At 39.2% G+C, this 18,224-nt stretch overlaps 2 protein-coding genes across 4 annotated transcripts; one reads left to right on the forward strand and one right to left on the reverse strand.

The window, feature by feature from the left end:
* Window positions 1–1,099: 1,099 nt before the first annotated feature.
* On the reverse strand, window positions 1,100–4,358 carry LOC118432087 (trichohyalin-like). The gene is made up of 2 exons (XM_035843601.1): window positions 3,501–4,358; window positions 1,100–2,337 (listed from the first exon to the last, which is right to left on the reverse strand). Exons 1-2 carry the CDS (start codon window positions 4,028–4,030, stop codon window positions 1,335–1,337), a joined length of 1,533 nt encoding a protein of 510 aa, XP_035699494.1. The 5' UTR covers window positions 4,031–4,358; the 3' UTR covers window positions 1,100–1,334.
* A 2,448-nt stretch (window positions 4,359–6,806) lies between these two features.
* LOC118431955 (CMP-N-acetylneuraminate-beta-1,4-galactoside alpha-2,3-sialyltransferase-like) lies at window positions 6,807–17,454 on the forward strand. 3 transcript variants are annotated; one of them, XM_035843405.1, is made up of 11 exons: window positions 6,807–6,987; window positions 8,592–8,817; window positions 8,961–9,117; window positions 10,762–10,819; window positions 11,365–11,718; window positions 12,297–12,391; window positions 13,001–13,067; window positions 13,898–13,993; window positions 14,370–14,556; window positions 15,253–15,399; window positions 15,961–17,454. In XM_035843405.1, exons 2-11 carry the CDS (start codon window positions 8,785–8,787, stop codon window positions 16,207–16,209), a joined length of 1,443 nt encoding a protein of 480 aa, XP_035699298.1. In that variant the 5' UTR covers window positions 6,807–6,987; window positions 8,592–8,784; the 3' UTR covers window positions 16,210–17,454. The 3 variants fall into 3 exon arrangements, with proteins under 3 accessions (XP_035699298.1, XP_035699297.1, XP_035699296.1); XM_035843404.1 differs by having other exon boundaries at window positions 6,810–6,987; window positions 8,735–9,117; XM_035843403.1 differs by having other exon boundaries at window positions 6,819–6,987; window positions 8,592–9,117.
* Window positions 17,455–18,224: the final 770 nt, after the last annotated feature.

Below are 18,224 nucleotides of genomic sequence, written 5' to 3' on the forward strand. Positions count from 1 at the left end.
CGCGTTAGCAATATTTTATCAGATGCAGAAACCATCTCTTACATCTCTTTAACAGAAATCTGTTTGTTTCTAGTATTACAGCCTCTCCGATTTTGTTTAGGGTAACATCTTGATAGTTCTGTACAGTCCCCCAGCACGGATATAATCCGGGACATTCACAGCAGGCAAATGTAAGCAAATACATAACATTCTCTGCATTGTAGAAGGCAGACAGAAACATGTCATACAAAAAGACCTAACGTTATGTTATCCTAGACAAACTGAATGTAACACTACCAAAGTCAAAACAGACATTTACAATTTCTAAAGTCATAATCAGTATTATCTAACAATCATTCCAATATTTTATCACTTTATATTTTAACTGCACATAATGATAACATACTTTCTTATTCGATCCTAAGTACTAAGCTTGTCAGTATAATAAACTTGAACCTTGTCGTTTTTCTTAGTTTGTGGAATTGAAAAATATAATAACAGTTAATATATTGAGTTAAACTAAAATTTGGTCACGAAAAAAACTTGTGCCAGACCAGAAAGGTTTGTAAATAAGGTCAATGTAAATATAGAACTGTGAAATATGTGATACTCTGTAACTCTGTTTGGTGATATCGTTTAACGGCGATTAACCAGTTTAAGCCATAACACATTCATTGGATGCCTTCCATGACTGTTGATTGGCTATTTGCTTTAATCTAATCAGTGCATTTATCAAACCCTACGCCTGAAATAGCAATACTCCCAGCTTAATTCTCCATCAAAGTCAACGCTCGAAATATGAATAGTATATAACGCTGTTTGACGATATCAAGTAACCAGTTTAAGCTGCACTGCGTTCATTGGATACCTTTCACGACTGCTGATTGGCTATCAGCTTTAATCTAATCACCAGTTTAAGCTATAGCACGTTGTTTGGATACCATTCATGGTTGCTGATTGGCTTTTTGCTTTAATCTAATTAGTGCTCAATCAAACTCAACGCCTGAAATGTGCAACACTCTACAAGACTGTTTAGTGAGACCTTGTAATCAGTTTAAGCTGTAGCACGCTCATTGGCTACCATTCATGGTTGCTGATTTGCTATTCGCTCTAATCTAATTAGTACATCTATAAAGACCAAAGAAATCTACGTCTACTTTAAGTCAATTAGTCACAATACAAAGCGTGCATTTTATGAAAAGCTTTCTCTGATTCTATCAACACCTGTCGAAATATATACGAAGAAAATGCCATATATACACGACTGTCGTCTCATACAACTAGTATCATTTTACTTACATGTAAAAATAGGAGGGCTAGGTTTTAGGGGTATGTTGTTCAAGGTCATGTGATATTTAGAGGTCAATATCATGGCTGTAGAAGCTACACTGTCCTCCCATATCCATTTGTTCATCCATTGAGAAACTTCCTCCTCGCTTGATGTATGTCTTCCTGGTCGTTCCTCCTCCTTGTTGGCTGCTGATTTTCTTCATCATATCTTCCATGGCGCCGTTTCCTTGCCTCTTCATCTTCTTGGCACCTCCGATTGTCATTCTCGCCATCTCTTCCTCCATCTCTTTCATCCTGTCGTCGCTCTCTTGTTCAAAGCTCGCTCCAAACTTTCTACGTCCACTTTGTGGCTTTCTGCTTGCCGCATTTCCAGGAAGCTCCATTCCCCAATCCTCGTCGCCAAAATCAGCCATTCCCATGGTGATGTTTCCTCCCTCGTAACTCTCTTCTCTTCTCTCACTCTTTGATTCCCGACTGCTAGATGTGCTGGTCTCCATGAAGCCCCCGTTGAAGGATTCCACCTTGCTTTCTTCCTTGTGTTCTTCTTCTTTCTGAGATTCCTCGAGCTCCATTCTTCTACCGTCTTCGGTTTCTTCGGTTGTCTGTTGGACCTTCTTGCTCTTTTCTTGCGATTTTGTCTTGTGGCCTCCTTCGAACTCCTGCCTTTGTTTCTCCTTCATTCCTTCTTCTTCGAGCTCGAAACTTTTACCCTTTTCTTTGACGGCAAGCCTCTTCCCTCTTTCTTCGAGTTCCATGGATTTTCCTCTGGATTTGTCGTCTAGTTGCATCTTTCTCTCTCGTTCTTGCAGCGCGGTTTTTCTGCCATTTTCCTCCAGCGCCATTTTCTTTTGGCTGTCCTGTGAAGCAATCTTCCTCCCCGAGAACAAATCTTCTGCCTCCATCTTTTTATGCTTCTCTTCTAGCTCTAGATCTTTCCCCTCCTCTTGCAGTGCCATGGATTTCGATTTTTCGTCTAGCATGATCTTCTTTCCTTCCTTTGCCATGGCCAATCTCTTTTCGTCTTCTTTTAGGCCCATCTTTCTCCCCTTTTCTTTGATAGACAATTTCCTGCAAGTCAAAAGTTGAAAACATCATATTTATGATGGTACACACAATGATAATGATAACCGAACTTCAATAACAGTTTTAGAATGTCTCTGAAATAGATCATCGACAAAGTAGTTGATAGCATTATCTAATCATGATTATTTTCCTGAATAATCCGAAAATAATCCTTTCATAAACTTTGGCTGTTTACATAAGTTGCTAATCGCTAGACTATGTTACACAACCTCTCAGCTGTCGGGGGCTGCCCCCCCCCCCCTCCCCCTAGCTACTACCCAAGCAGATACGTATACTCATCTCATCATCTCATATATATATACGTATACTAGTACATTTTTATATAGCCTGGTTCACATATGAATACTTTTTACATACGATCCTTGAGTGTTATTGACTTTGGCACACTCAACCAGTTTTATTTTTCAGTTACATGATACACAATGTTTGTACAAGTATTGGATTGTTCTGCTCGTTCCTAGTGAAGCTAAAGAAGATAGATGGATGTCACTCAAAACGTCTTGTAGTAATCTCTGAATCTTATCCAGTGGAGAGATTGGTATGTCTTCAGCTATTGTCTTTAAGTATTTTGGATGGATGTCTAACCTTCATAAACGTATAGCTTGGACATATTTTTACGACATTGAATATGCTTCCCCCCTTGTACTGGCAATAAAGAAATACATCAACAATAAGGAAGACAAAAATAAACCATACATCTGCTTACAATTTAGTGGCACATATATGGAGGCATAGGGAAATGTAGTGTTTCCGATTACGTCACTGAAAGAATTAGTCAGTAGGTATTGACTTTTCTTTTTAGGTTTGTGCCGAAGTGATTCTACAAGGACGTTGGCATTTTCAATAATATCGTATTCTAATTATACAGATATACATTGTACAATCCCAATTGTCTATTTCTACAGAAATGAGAACATTCTACAACATTTTCATCGCCCAGATATTGATGTCAGGTCGAATTTTTATGCCCCTTGTCAGAATCAGCGGTTGACTAAAAAGGCCAGGGTCAACAGGTTTTACAAGGGTCGGTCGGGCAACCGGAAACGCAACATTTTTCCCTAGGCCTTATCAATCTTATTTTGCTATGTTTAGACAACTGTGACAGAATCATATCTACATCGAAATTCGATATGGAGAGGAGATTTTACCTTGTGTCTTCTTCCATCGCCATCATCCTGTCATCCTCGTCCATTTCCATCCGGCTCCCCTTCTCCTCCAGCTGCATCAGTTTGTCACGATCCTGCAGCGCCACCCTGCGACCTTCCTCCTGCATTGCAAGGTTCTTTCCGCCTAGATTCAACTGCGTCTTTGTCCCCCTCTCTTCGACCCCAATTAGTCGGCCATCTTCCTCCATTTCTAGAACTTTCCCCACTTCTTCCGTTGTCATCTCCTTTCCCTTTTCACTCACCGTCATTTTTCTTCCCTTTTCCTTCATTTTGGCCCTCCTATCTCCATCGTCCATGTCTATATTCCTCACCTTTTCGTCCAGTTTTCCTTTCCGTCCCTTTTCGGTGTCTTCGATCTCTATCTCCCTCCCTTCTTGATGCACGTCGCATTTCTTACCGTCGTCTGCAAGCTCCATTTCTTTCTTCTCTTGTTGTTTCTTAAGTCCGGGGAGGTTTCCTAACTTCAAGCCGAGGTTTCTTTTTGCCATGTCTTTCTGTGCTTGGGAATACATAGATGTCCTTTCCTGTGGTAGATATTTACGAATGTTTGCCGTCCAAAAATCCTGTCACGTACACAGTATCCCAGTCAGCGAGGGCTCGTTCCAAAACTTCAGCCCTAGAAAATCTTTTCTTGCCAAGAAGAAGACACACGCTCTCTCTTGTCTCTTCTGTGATCTAGTCCTCAGTACCCCAGACGCTTGCTCCCAATGACGAAATTATTCCAGGGTTCTTCGAGGTTACGGAGAACACTGAGAGAAAAACGCGCAGGGTGTATCGTCTCTATAGGGTCCCCACTAATTACTTTGCAGCTGTTCTCTCCGTAGACCCACTTATAACGCCGCTGGCAGAGGAAACGAGTCACCAGTCCTATCATTGGTTACTGTACAGGGCGTTGTACATATTTGACTGTTGAGTTCAAATTCCTCTGGCACAGCATCCCATCACCCCCGTTTCGTAATGCTGCCTTTCTGGGAATCTTTTGCTTTTACAGCTGTGGAAAAATGTTTTGTATGATACAAAATCTACATTCTTTACAATACAGATGTAAAGAAATAAGTCCCACTGGGAGTTGAGAAAATGCGAAATGAGATAACGATTTCAAAATCACTATGACATCAATTTGGGTCTTTAGTTTCAAGGTTGGGGAGGGGGGTACAGTATACCATATTTGGATGATGTAACGGACACCCTTCGCATCGCTGTTAGGGCGACAGTACCAACTATTAATAGACAGCCAGGGTGATTTCTGGTCAAAAGGGACAAACCAATAACACATCGAAGGATGCAGAAGATTCGAGAACGCATAACTAGTAAATATGAAAGAAAACAAGAAGATTATTCGTTGTCTCTGTCTTGATCTATTTTATCACATATCATATGAACGATGATAAGATCGGTTACATCAATACAAAAGTATCAAATAAAGGTCTAGAAAGTGCTATATTGAGAAGGCCTAGGGATTTGAGCTTATTTCAAGGGCGCTATTTAGGACAATTCTTTTGAGATGACTGTAGAAGATTAATTGCTTCCTGGATATCAAATTTGCCGATAACTTAATTGACATATCATCAAAAGGGTGCGGAGAAATTTACCCCCAGATATTTGTGTGGTCTAAAGTCATTATTGGGTCGAACGGAAAATCGCTCTTGTAAATGTTTGTCTTTACGTCATATTACGTCATATCGAATTATCACACCTTGGTGTGTGATGTTATGATGCAATTGAGGCACGGCTGTGAAAAAAAAAAACCTTTTCGATTTCTCTCTTGTCTTAGAAGGACATTCAACAGCTTAAATACTGAACCAAGGAGAATGGAGCAATCACAGTATACAAGGCGAACATAGGCTTACGTCACAATTCCAAACCGGGGCCCGGCCGGTCAGCTTTTAAGACTAAGGGAACGAAAAGTATGATATAAAAGACATCAAACTACACAAGACGTTAAGAGAATATTCGTGAGTATTGTTTGTGTATGTCTTTATGCATACATTCACTATTTTTCGTTTCCAGAGCCCGGCCGGACCCCGGTTTGGAAATGTGACGTTAGCGTAACGCTAGGATCATATTTTCAAACCAGTGCCAAGGTTGGCAATTTGCGGGATATGATAGAAAAGGTATCGTTACACTCAAAATGTCCATGTGCCACAAGCTCTTTCATAGATGAAGGTCTGTATGAATATGCACTTTTCCGCAAGGCTTTTGCAGCCTATGTTCATATTCCGTAACTCTCTCTTTTCCCGAGGGCTACGTAACAGCCCAGCATGTAGCTGCGGGTGCCGATCCGAAACAGTCTCCCATTACCTACTTCACTGCCCAAATTACACTAACCAAAGGTTACTTCTCCTCGGCAAACTTTCTCGGCTTTTAGGACAGTCATTTAACTTATTTACACATTCCGAAAATATGCATATTTCCTTATTACTTAATGGAAGTCCTTCTTTCTCATATTCCTTAAATTCCAAAATTCTTACTTTAACCCAAAACTTTATTACAATATCTAAACGTTTTATATCCTGATTTATACTTTTTAGTTCTCTGCAAATCTGATCTTTTGTTACTGGGGTAGGGGAACCGGCATGCGCTTATACCAACTTTTGTTACACATCATTTAATTTTTACTTGATGTTAGTATTATTTATATCTTTCTTAATTTTGTATTTCGCTTAGTTCAGTTATGTCTAAGTCTTTGTATATATGTATAGTGGTGGCGTGAATATAAGTTCCCAACTTGAGTGCGTCACCACTATGTCTGTCTTCTATGTCTTATATGTCCGAATAAAAAAATAAAAAAATTCCGTAATTCGCAGGGAAAATCGTGTTACGTAAATTGTAGTGAAGCGACCACATTTTGCGTAATACGTAAGATTTTTCTTATAAATTCAGGACCCATTCAGCGTAAAATGTAGTTTGTCCCCCATGCAGGCCCTCTTTAGTATTTATTGTTGAAATATCTAGTTACCTAGTCATTTTTACATAATTGATTTCACGCATGTATCCCAAAAATGTAGTGCAGGAATGTCTTGCATGGTGTGATAAAAATGTCGATGGAGTCACAGCGGCGCCTATCATATTTAGTCAAAACTGCAGTGTACGATTTACTTGTATTGCGCTCTACCAAGGTAGCGGATACTGGTGCCTGTTTGATGTATTCGTATCCGCTGTAAAACAAAACGTTTCTTTTCTTGTAAAAATAATAATCAGGGTCTTGGATTGCATTTTAATCTACATCACTTGCGCTACTGACAAAACTGAAATCTAAAAGATTCCTAATTTTGCAAAATAAACTGGCAGATAAATAGGCACATTGAACAGCTAAACAGGATTGGGGCCTCACAAATCCAAGAAATTCGCGAAAAGACGCATTTTTACAGCTTTCTTCTGAATAATGTTGATTATTGTGTATAATCTATAAACAATCCAACATTTATGAAGATGGGATGATCTCTAAGAATCTGCAGAAAACGCACAGGTGAGTGAATGTATCGTACAAAGGAAAATTTTAGTACAATGGACCAAGCGCATTTGTGATGGATTATTATTCCATCCATTCCGTACCGTTATGCTTATGATATTTGTGTAGGAATATTGCAGGGGCGCATATTGAAAATATTAAAACTTTATCATGGTAGCCTGCGATGGTGCAGTCTTGTATTTCTTGTAAGGATACATACAGTACTGACATACCTTGTGACTCAAAATCATGCGCGAAATATGATATAACCGTTATTGTTTTCCATTTAAAACAAATCGTAAAGTCCACTACAGGCACATATGTTTGAAGATATAATAACCAATGTGGTATGTTCTCACAAAGCTAAAATCATTTATTTTAGATAAAGAGTTTTGCATAAAATTGTGTTTTCTTTCTTAAAAGGTAAAATGTCCCTGAATTAAGGACAAGGACCTGGTTTCTTACTACTAGTAGTTGGACAGGTTGAACAAAGGGATGTTGACATTTATGTAAACAGCACTAATGTATCTAGGGGCCAAAATGTCATCCGGGTATGAAGGCTAGTGCAGGCAAAATTAGAGCTGTGCAGGTATTTCTTTGTTTTTAAATTATCATTCTTAGGGCACATCTGTACCAACACGTACATACACTTAATACAGTTTTTAGGTGCAAGTATTTGAATTTCTAATGTCTTTTGTTTATTCAACATAACCATCTTTGTGCATACACACCAAAACAAATGGAGGTCCTTTGTTTGAAGGGAGTCACATGAATCACATTTTTATCAAGATTAACACACCGAAAAGAGTAGGGTTCCTTCCCGGTTTGAGTGGATCTAACCTTCACCAAGGTAATGAGTAACACTATCCATTATTTGATTGATTGTACTGCTGCTGGGTTCTCTGACTCAGGGGTGGGCAGCAGTTGGATACTCGGGTAAATCTCAATTGTAGATTAGATTAACACTAGTTTTGTACAGTAACAAGTACAAGGCGTGTTATGCCAGACTGTAAGGTTTGATCCAGTCACACCTGGATGGACTTTATCTTGTTTCAATAAGTGTGGTGGGGTCTAATTACATTTGTACATGGTACTAGTATGGCTCTTTTCAAAAACAGGACGTCCGACTTTATGTCTCATCCAAGAGGGCGCCCCTAGCCAAAGCCAATGCAAAGTTCACATTTTCTTTGTTTCAAGTCCATCGAGGAAATAGATGTAGGTGACTTTCCCAATGTCCAAACATCATTGAAAATGCTAGATGCCCTTACACTGGGGCAGGTCAAATCTTCTGAGTCTGACAATCTTTTTAAATTGATGAGGGATGAAACTGGGTCATCTGTTTCACAACCTCTTCTACTAGTACTGTGACAGTGTGACCTCTCTGACAGTAATTTTGCCTCTCAGAATACCTTACAATGTACCATTTTAGATTTAAACTCAGCACCATGGAAGGTGGATACCCCCTGACCCCCCTTCAATACTTGCGCCTATATCACTTGCTGCAACTTGGCAAGAAATTTGGGTCCCCTATAGTAAAATCCTAGCAAAAAACCTGTCTAAACCTTTCAATTTTCACAATGATCCTAACCATAAGGTAACCTTATTACCACTATTTCACACAGGTGGACAGAAATGACCACTGGTGACTGATTCGTCCATCATACCTGTACCCATGAGAAGATTCCCCCACTATCTACCCCTGAACCAGAACAGCGAGGACTCTCCCACCATGTCCACCCTGATAACTTATTACAATTTCACACAGGTGGACAGAAATGACGACTGGTGACTGATTTGTCCATCGTACCTGTACCCATGAGAAGATTCCCCCACTATCTCCCCTTGAACCAGAACAGCGAGGACTCTCCCACCATGTCCACCCTGATAACTTATTACAATTTCACACAGGTGGACAGAAATGACGACTGGTGACTGATTTGTCCATCATACCTGTACCCATGAGAAGATTCCCCCACTATCTCCCCTTGAACCAGAACAGCGAGGACACGCCCACCATGTCCACCCTCACGCGCACGTATCTCGTCATCATCATCATCGGATTCTCCGTGGTGCTGTCGCTGCTGTACTACGTCAGTAGTCACATGATGACACCTCAGCACAGAAGGGAGCATCTTCATGACTCACCTGGTAGGCAATTCAGGGTTCTCCCCAGAATTTTTTAGTATAGTGGAGGGGCTGGCAAAAATAACCCGAACCAACTCGCTGCGCTTTTCATGAAAATGGGTTCATTTTGTAATGCCAGACTAGAGGGTGTCAAATACTACAAGTACAATATATTATAATGATTTCTTTGTTGTGAAGTGGCAAAACGACTTGTTTTGATCATCGCCCATTCACAAGTTTGTGCAGACAATGCCGACTGGAAAAGTGATGCCACTTGACACAAAATCTGTGAATTTTCATCAATTTTAGCAAAACTAACCAAGAAAATAGGGAAGAAACAACACAATAAATTTCAAAAGTAGTATAGTGGAGCTGGGCTAGGAGTATAGTGGAGGGCCTCCGTTATTCCATCCTCTTGGGAGGACTCTGCAACTTAGGGTTAGCACTGGTAGCTTTAGCGCTAGATCACCTTTATCTGTGGGGTAACCTATATCCATCTGTACCCATATACATCCATATTTTGGGCAATGATGTTGATGTATAGTGGTTTCAAACTTAAACTGCAATGTTTTGAAAATGTGGCAATTTGAAGCCACAGGTCATTAACTTGATATCCTTTGTTGCCCTGTTTTTTTGTCAACGGATAAAAAAAATCATATAGGTTACCCGGTGGATAAAGGTGAACTAGCGTTACAGGTCCAGGGTCCTATCTAGTGTATTTTGGCGTATTGGACCAACACGCTATTATTTGCAACAACCATACCAAATTGAGAACCATTGTGCTTTAATTTTTTAACTATCTTAAGGTAAGATTCTTTAAAAATCCACACCCTTTTGGGGAGGAACCTGCTCCTTTCACACCCCTATAGCTGTTCCAAAGGATATGCCAAATTTATTTTCTTCCTTGTATGTATTTTTGTAATAACATGCATAAGGATATATTTGTGTAGGGATATATGCTACTATACACAAGCAAAACACAATAATTATCTATTGATTATTCTGGTTTCATGTACATTTGTACTAGTATGAGTTCATAGACGTATCAAGCCTTCGATGATGTAATCTGTATGTGTTGTTGTTATTGTTAGTGGGTGGGCCGACTACTCACTCTTTCCAGCCAGGGGCTGAATTGCGAGGAGCTTACAATAGGCGGGGCTAAATCGCAAGTGTCTGGAGCAAGCTGCCATTCGGCGCCACTCAGGTGACCTCAATACGACGGTAATTGCCCCAGATGCGGCCAAGGGACTGTAGGTTTTGAACCACTCACACCGCACCATCGCACATGTGATGCGTTCTTTAACGGGCCCGGGGTGTGGCTCTCCCCAGACACGGGACCTCCATTTAATGTCCTATCCGAGGGATGACTCATTTTCACTTGAGTAAAGTGAGGAAAGTCGTGTAAAGTGCCTTTCCCAAGGGCACAAGATCGGCAACACGGCAGGCGGATTCGATCCCGCGACCTCTCGGTCACGAGGCAAACACAATAGCACTATGCTATGCGGCCCCACGTATGTGTGGTATATTGTCTGGCACTTACTTCCTCAGTATTTATTGTTGCATACAATGCAGTACCTGGCCAGTGACCTATACATGTATAAACCACCGTGTGAGTGAACCGGAGTTGGTTATTGGCACTTAATTGTACTCTTGCTTCTGTCTTCGCAGGACTCTTAAGAAAGCACACAGGTAGCCAACCCTCTCTGTATGAAGAACCTGGGCTCAGGTATCTAAACCTTTACTAGTACAATTACTCTTTAGAAATTTCTAGCGAAATCTTAAGGTGGGATCTCACTGCACTTGGGGCACAGGTGCAGTACTGCAGGGTTCGTTCACTGCGGTACTGTTTAGTTGTTTTTGCTAATTTTTTATAATTTAGATATTGCTTGGTGCATAAAGCATGACTTAGGAGACAACAAAATACACAAAATGTAAGAAAATTTGTTCTTTATCTCTGAAATTTGTCTACGAACTACGAACCCCACAGTGCCGCACGGGTGCCCCAGTGCAGTGAGACCTTTAATCTGTGATAGACAATTGCTTTTTGAAGATTGTTTTAAGCTATGGTCTAGTTTACTATTTCTAGTAGAATTTTTGTTAGAAATTTCCAAAAATTTCTCTTACCAGAACTAAATAATGATAATAAAAACCTTTAGTGTTATGGAATTCTTGTTTCCCTTTTATGATAATTCAAAATGTTATTATTCCTTGCTCCCTAAATAGAAAGATAGATAACGTTATGATTATTATTTTTTTGTCATCTACTTTTAGCAATGCTACAGAAAACCCCTCAACTTCTAAAGATGACAACCAAAGCCACCAGATTAGAGTTTTGGAAGAGACAACAGACAACAAAACATATAGTAGAACAACCCTTCCTTTGAAACAGACTACAAAAACTGTGAAACAGACGGCAAAAACTGTGAAACAGACAGCAAAAACTGTGTCAAATGGCGGTGCACCAAAACCAGAAACCAGACCAATCTTTGTGCAGAAAGTAGAGGAGAAAGAGACAGTTAAAGATGCGGTTGCCATGGAAATGGGTGATGAGAATGGCGTGGCAGATGAGGAGGAAGTTTGTCGGCCACACCACGCCTCCAGCACTATTGTCAACACACATCCAAAGTAAGTCATACCTATCCCTATTCAGCTACACACATACCAGTTTTATGACTAGGTTCAAGGTTTTCACCAGCACAATTCAGCATGTTTTATTAAGGAGCCCTATATTTTGTCTTTACTAGTATACATACTGTTTTGAAACAAAAGTTTATACGGCCCTAAGAATGTAGGAAAATCTAAGAGTTATAGATTGATAAAATTCTAATTAAGACTGTCTACACCACAGAAGTAAGCACTGCTTGCTTCGTGACTCGTTAGGCTAGGATGCCCCCTACGCTTTAAAGAATTCCTGATGTCAGATTTTTTGCTGGAAAATACAGCAGAAACTACAAGATTCTATATCTATTTATTATGGCTTGTAAACAATGTGTAATCATGCCATTTTGCATAACACACCAACATAACAGGCTTGCAATGTGGCAGCAGCTGGTTATATTACCCTGAACGACCTGTAACACTTAACATCTAGTTGTAGGGGTTTTTTTAATGATAGTTATAATAAGTAAAATGTATCATACATGTACGTGGTAGTTAGAATGGATGTTTAGCTGAGTTAACTTTTTCACCTTTTTTCCTCTTAGGTTCAGAAAGGACATTCCCCTGTTTGTGACCAATGACTACAAATCCTACAGCTCTGTTATGAACTACTCGCCTCCATTTGGTTTAAGAGGAACAGGTAAGGGAAAAACAAAGTCCACAAAATCTTATACATCTCTTCAGAAGAAATAATTATTATATAATAATCAGATGTTTCAGTTATGTGGATACCGCTACATGTTCATAAACCTATTAGGATTTTAATCATGTAATCTGTATCTCTATATCTGTATCTCTGTTATATTTTCACTTACTGACGTTGAACGTCACTTACTGAATCAGATGTATTTCTTCCCTCATAATCATAATAAAAATTAGCTTGAAGTTTTGTTAAGCCTTTAAAGAATTTTAGTTTCAAAGAAACAATTTCTTCAAGAACATTTCTGCTTTTCCAGCAAAATCTGCTACATACCTACCATGCAAAGACTATGAGCAAAGAATTTTCTTAAGTCCTGCTGCTGCAGTATGTAATAAATCAGCTAGGGGGCACTTATTTGAGCTTATCTTTTGGTTTTTTGACACCAGTACCAACATACCAAATAACAATCCTTCCAAGGCTCCATAAGTAATACTGTACAGAAGCAAACAAGCAAACAATCTCACAATGTTATAACATTGTAAATAGGGTAGTTATTTCTGTTTTTTCTTGTGTTATACTTATGTGTATGTGTTTGTTCTTATTTTTCAGATAAAGACTTGATGAATGTGTTGAAGATTCTCCCACAGGCATCCACTATGCCAGAGAACATTGAAAGGTAGCAAAAAATATTTGATGTTACCAGCTTTTAATGTATACTCTTTAGTTTGAGGTGTACATTGAAAGCACACTCCTGATAGTGTTTTATCATTCTTTTAAGTATTTATGACAACAGTGACACCAAAGTGCTACATTTCCAAATAATTTTCTTTTTGATATCATTCATTGAAGTTGAAAAGACATCTTCTTATGTGATTGAACATGAAACTAGAAGGTTACGTGCAGGGTTCTAGCTAGTGCATTTTATCGTAGTGGGCCACTACACTATAATTTGTGGCCACAATATCTAACTAGTGTAGTGGTGCTTTGCTACCATTTGCTTGTTCAACAATGTCTAATCAATGTCTAAACAATGAAAAATGATGATATGCCACTCAAAACTGACCCAAAAATCCTTCAAATTACATGTGATGTTAACAGAGTGCCAATTTTTAACTCTGCATTTTCAAAATCTCACTGTAGAAGGGCCAAGACCCCCCTTCCACACAGATCTCCTTATTCAGTGATTGGTTGTTTCATTAACATGTCATTGCAATTGAACTATGCTAAAATGAAATCCTGGCTAGAACCCTGCAGCCTCCTTAGTGTTTTTGAGTCACCTTAAGGGCAGTGGGTTGTTATCCACTGTGTCTAGGGCAGGGTATTGGAAGGTGGATGTGTGAAGTGCATTTTTCAAAGACACAATGTTGATGGCATGTCATCAGGGAATTTAAATGAATTACTTCTAAAAGTGATTGAAAATTGAAAGAAAATGAATCGCAAATTCTATATGATTTGTATTTTGAAATGCCCATTTCATTCTGATGCTATGTTCATATTCCTGTACAGAATACCGTGTAAGCGCTGTATAGTGGTGGGCAGTGGTGGCATTTTGCTGGGAAAGAAGCTGGGACCTCAGATAGACGACTTTGATATAGTCATAAGGTAAGAAAGTGTTGTATTTATAGCTGTGTCTTGTATTTTTATATTCTAAGGTATTTGCGACTCTTAAAAAATAAAGTTTTAAAGAGACAGTACCAATTGGGAGTTTTTTTTTTTTTACGAATTCAAGCAAGCACGCACTTCAATGCATAGCAGTCCTGTATTTAACAACTACAAAGTGAAAAAAAGTTTAAGACTGTAATCCAGTGGAAAGTACAAGATTAGAGGAGAATGCTGGAGTGTTTTTTTTTCATTTTGTGATTTAGTCCCACAGATTTTGTGCAAGACGTGCCCAAATTGGGAATGCATATTTTAATTGGGTGACATACTTAAATCAAGAAAATATGATGAATAATCATTTATGTTTTGATATTCGTAGAATGAACAACGGTCCCGTGAAAGGTTACGAGGAGGACGTCGGTCACAAGACCACGATCAGAATGTCGTACCCGGAGGGCGCGCTACAGGACCCCGGCGGTTACCACCAGGACTCACTGTTCCTCATGGTTCCCTTCAAGTCTTTAGACTTCCTCTGGCTCCAGAGAATCATTGGAAAACAATCAGTGGTAAGAACTGTTTTTTATTTCATACCTGGGCCGCAACAATCTTTGATACGGGCATTCCGGACCAGGTGATAATTTTCCGTATCACACAGGTTTCTTACTCTAAGTCGTATCACACAGGCTTCCGTCGATTAAATAGAACACACTCCACGCCCGCCAATGCAAGCAAACAGAGTTATTTTGTTAAACCCTCTCTCAAATTGATGTTCTTAAAGAATAAAGTTGTTGATGAAGGTTAAAACAAGGTGTTGAATTTTATCCATTTCATGAGTAGTTTGTCAATTAAATCAGACTTTTCCGACAAGATTATGACATAGATAAAATACAGCATGGTGTATTCTATATGTATATAACATCAATTTTCATAATTGTGCTATACCACCCCTTATGATCATGAGATACTCTTGTTTAATCAGGATTTAATATGTTGCATGCCAACCTTATGCCAGAGTATGCCAGAAAAGCAGCTAAGCCCTAAGAATTCAATGTTAGTTGCAGTTGCTGAATTTGTTACTCCATAATGTGCCCCTTCCTTCAAATACAATACAGTATGTCAGATATTTTCTTACATGTAGTGTGCATAATTTCTCAACCATTTAAAGTATAAAAAGCATTTTAACATTTTTGCATGATTTCATATTTTACCATAAGCCAAGGTCATTGGTTTTCCAAATTCAAGTTTATTTGTTTTCTTTCCAGGGTGATATAGCGTCAAGGTTCTGGAAGTCCATCGCCCATGCGATACCGAAGAACGCAGACAAGTTCCGTATCGTGAACCCCGCCCTACTCCAGGAGACGTCCTTCGATCTGATTGGCTTCCCCACCATGGGTGGGAAGATGGGGAAGGTGGGCAAAGCCTTTCTACTTTAACCATATAATGAATCATGTGTAACAGGATGCCCTCAGCACTACGTTGTAGCATACCGACATTCCAAATTCCAGAATACTGTGACAGTATTAGTCACTAATGCCACTGTTTTGAGAAAGAATCATGGGCGTCCTAATGACAGCCTGAAGTAATGAGTCTTGAAGAGACGTAATAACATTTCTACCCAGGAGGGCTTCCAGTGGACATCAGTATATTTGGGCAACATCTTGGAAATTGCCAAGGATGTTAGTCCTGATGACTCGATAGTGAAACAGCAAACTTTGGTATGAGAAAGAGATACAAAGAAGATTAGACAATATGCAAGGTAAGACTATAAGAACCCACATAGGCAGTCGACTTCAGAGTCTGAGACTGAGAGAGGAAGAATGCAGGTCTATGTCTTCAAAATGTGGCACATTTTTTTTTGTTTTTCATTTCATGGGTCAAACTTACAATCCAACATACTGATACTTATACATGTACATGTATAAGTCTGCGTGCCAAGCAAATAGGAACACTATTACTTCAATATATTCCAGAATGTACCTACAATTGGCTCTTTGGCAATCATCTGGGCCATCAACTACTGTGATGAGGTAACTGTTGCCGGGTTTGGTTATGATCTATCGCAGCCTACCGTTTGGCTGCACTACTACAAGGACGCCAAGATGTCGTCCATCGCAAAATCCTGGACACACGACATCAACAAGGAGAAGGAATTTCTCAAGACGCTCGTAAGGAATGGCGTTATTACGGACTTGACTGGCGGAATCATTGGACACGTTTGAGAAACGCGTCTCGGAGTTTATGCTAGGGTGGAGTATCAACAAACATTGTTCAATGCACACATGTTGTACGTACTAACTTAAAGGTATATGAGGGGTGATCAATAAGTTCTCGGCCTAGTATGAAGTACTAGTAGTACTACTAGTATGAAGGCTTTTATCAATATCCTGCACCAACTTTGAAATCATTGCAGTTATTACTTTCCAGGCAACGTCTTTTTGAAAATCAGTAGGAAAGTAGGCGAGAAAAGCAAGGTGAACTGTAATCAGACGTATGGGTCTAGTTCCCCATGCCTGAAATTCTTTGAAGACATTGTCAAAATGTTTCATAATGGTTCTCTTCCTTTTTCAAGTAGAAAGGAGCAGGTATCTGACTTCCAGCAGAGCAAGTTGACGCGCACACCTCAGGTTGCAGCTCAATTGTCCACATTTTTTTTCCTTGTCTTAGGTAATGTTACTGGATGTTGACTGCAAAGTAATGATTACAATGATTTGAATTTTGGTACACAGTCATATAAGACTTTATACTTGACATCTATGCTTCGAAATCTGAGTTGTGCTTATTATTTCTGGGTGAGACCTAGAACTTATTGATTGATCACCCCTTGTGACTGCTTTCGATTTGGTGTGCTAGATATTTTACTCTAGACATAGAAGTCCACAGCAATAAATTACTCTAGGTCGAAATTTCTAAAGCAGATAAAATGTGAGAAAAGTGACAACATTTAAAAAGATTTATTCTTTGCCATGTAGCTAAGAAATTTTACCTATCAATTTTATTTATGTTTTAGTGTAAAGTAATTTATAAATTTGGTTTTATTTTCTGGTAAAGTTACATGTAATCATATTTTTTAAATCATATTTATTCAGTTAACATAGACAGCTACTGTATTGCTTATATGTATAACAAAGCTGTACATATTTATATTCAGTATACCTCTTTTAGATACCAATCAAGGGTAGTGTCAACATGATGTAAATCACTGTATATTGTGGGAGAAAAGTGCATTATATTTGTCACTGGTAGGTCAGCGTGGCATAAATGGTAGCGCTACCCTACTGCGTGGCTATCTGGATCAAATTGCATGGATCTGGGAGCCACGGATCCATGCAATTCAGATGGCCATGGACTGTGGGCCTGAGTTCGATCCTACTAGGATCAACCTCAGCTTTGACAATGTAAAGGATTTCATTTGTCTTTTCGAATTGTGACATTTAGCGAACGGCCCTATATATGAGGGCAAAAGCTTCAAGAGTCAAACCACTGTAATACTATGTAGAAGAAACCCAACACACTTATCAAGAAGAGCAGGGGGTTACCTGATGCGTAATTGCGAAGAGGAGAGAAGAGACTCGGGAGCTACTGTAGATGCATTTAAGTTCGCGGGATTTAATTTCGCAGTAGCGGGAAAAAGGACTTTTCACGGTGGTTTTAAGTCCGCGGTAGCGCCATGCACTGTAGTGTCTTACTGTCATGGAAAAAATGTTTGCGATAGTTTTGATTTCGCGGTGAAGCGGCCCCCGCAAAAACCGCAAACATTAATCCACCGCGAACGTTTCTGCATTTACATTTTATTAAGGCTGGATACCAGGCTATACCCGATGTGCAATCAAAGCCGTAATGCAAAAAAACAACATGCAATGAATGATAACTGCTTGAACTTACATCACTTTAGATGGTTACATATTGAGACTCTTAATTCAAAACTACACGTAGAGGCTAAGTATCTATTATATGCTAGTATCATTGGAATGATGATAGTGCAGTTTGTGGTAGCTTGCTGATGATGTAATGGTTGTGCAAATCTTAGTATTACTGAATGTTTATGGTGCAATGTAATTGAGCAATTTCTTCTGGGGAAATGCATGAGTAGTGCTTATGATGCAACATTTTTGCACTATTTTATCCTAGTGCCGAAATAATGCTTATAGTGCCATAGTAGTGCATATTTCTTAAGTATTGTGCTTATAGTGAAATATTTGCACAACGTGTTAGAAAGCATCCCAATGCACTTATG

The sequence above is a fragment of the Branchiostoma floridae genome, chromosome 15 (genome assembly GCF_000003815.2).
Source record: "Branchiostoma floridae strain S238N-H82 chromosome 15, Bfl_VNyyK, whole genome shotgun sequence".
Lineage (NCBI taxonomy): Eukaryota > Metazoa > Chordata > Leptocardii > Amphioxiformes > Branchiostomatidae > Branchiostoma > Branchiostoma floridae.

Excerpts from the sequence above, each read along its gene's own strand:
- LOC118432087 (XM_035843601.1), bottom strand. The coding sequence starts at position 4,030 with ATGTATTCCCAAGCACAGAAAGACATGGCAAAAAGAAACCTCGGCTTG. Across the intron at positions 2,338-3,500 it reads GCGATGGAAGAAGACACAAG|GAAATTGTCTATCAAAGAAA; the intron begins GTAAAATCTCCT and ends TTTGACTTGCAG.
- LOC118431955 (XM_035843405.1), top strand. The coding sequence starts at position 8,785 with ATGAGAAGATTCCCCCACTATCTCCCCTTGAAC. Across the intron at positions 9,118-10,761 it reads GCATCTTCATGACTCACCTG|GACTCTTAAGAAAGCACACA; the intron begins GTAGGCAATTCA and ends CTGTCTTCGCAG. Across the intron at positions 14,557-15,252 it reads TCATTGGAAAACAATCAGTG|GGTGATATAGCGTCAAGGTT; the intron begins GTAAGAACTGTT and ends TTTTCTTTCCAG.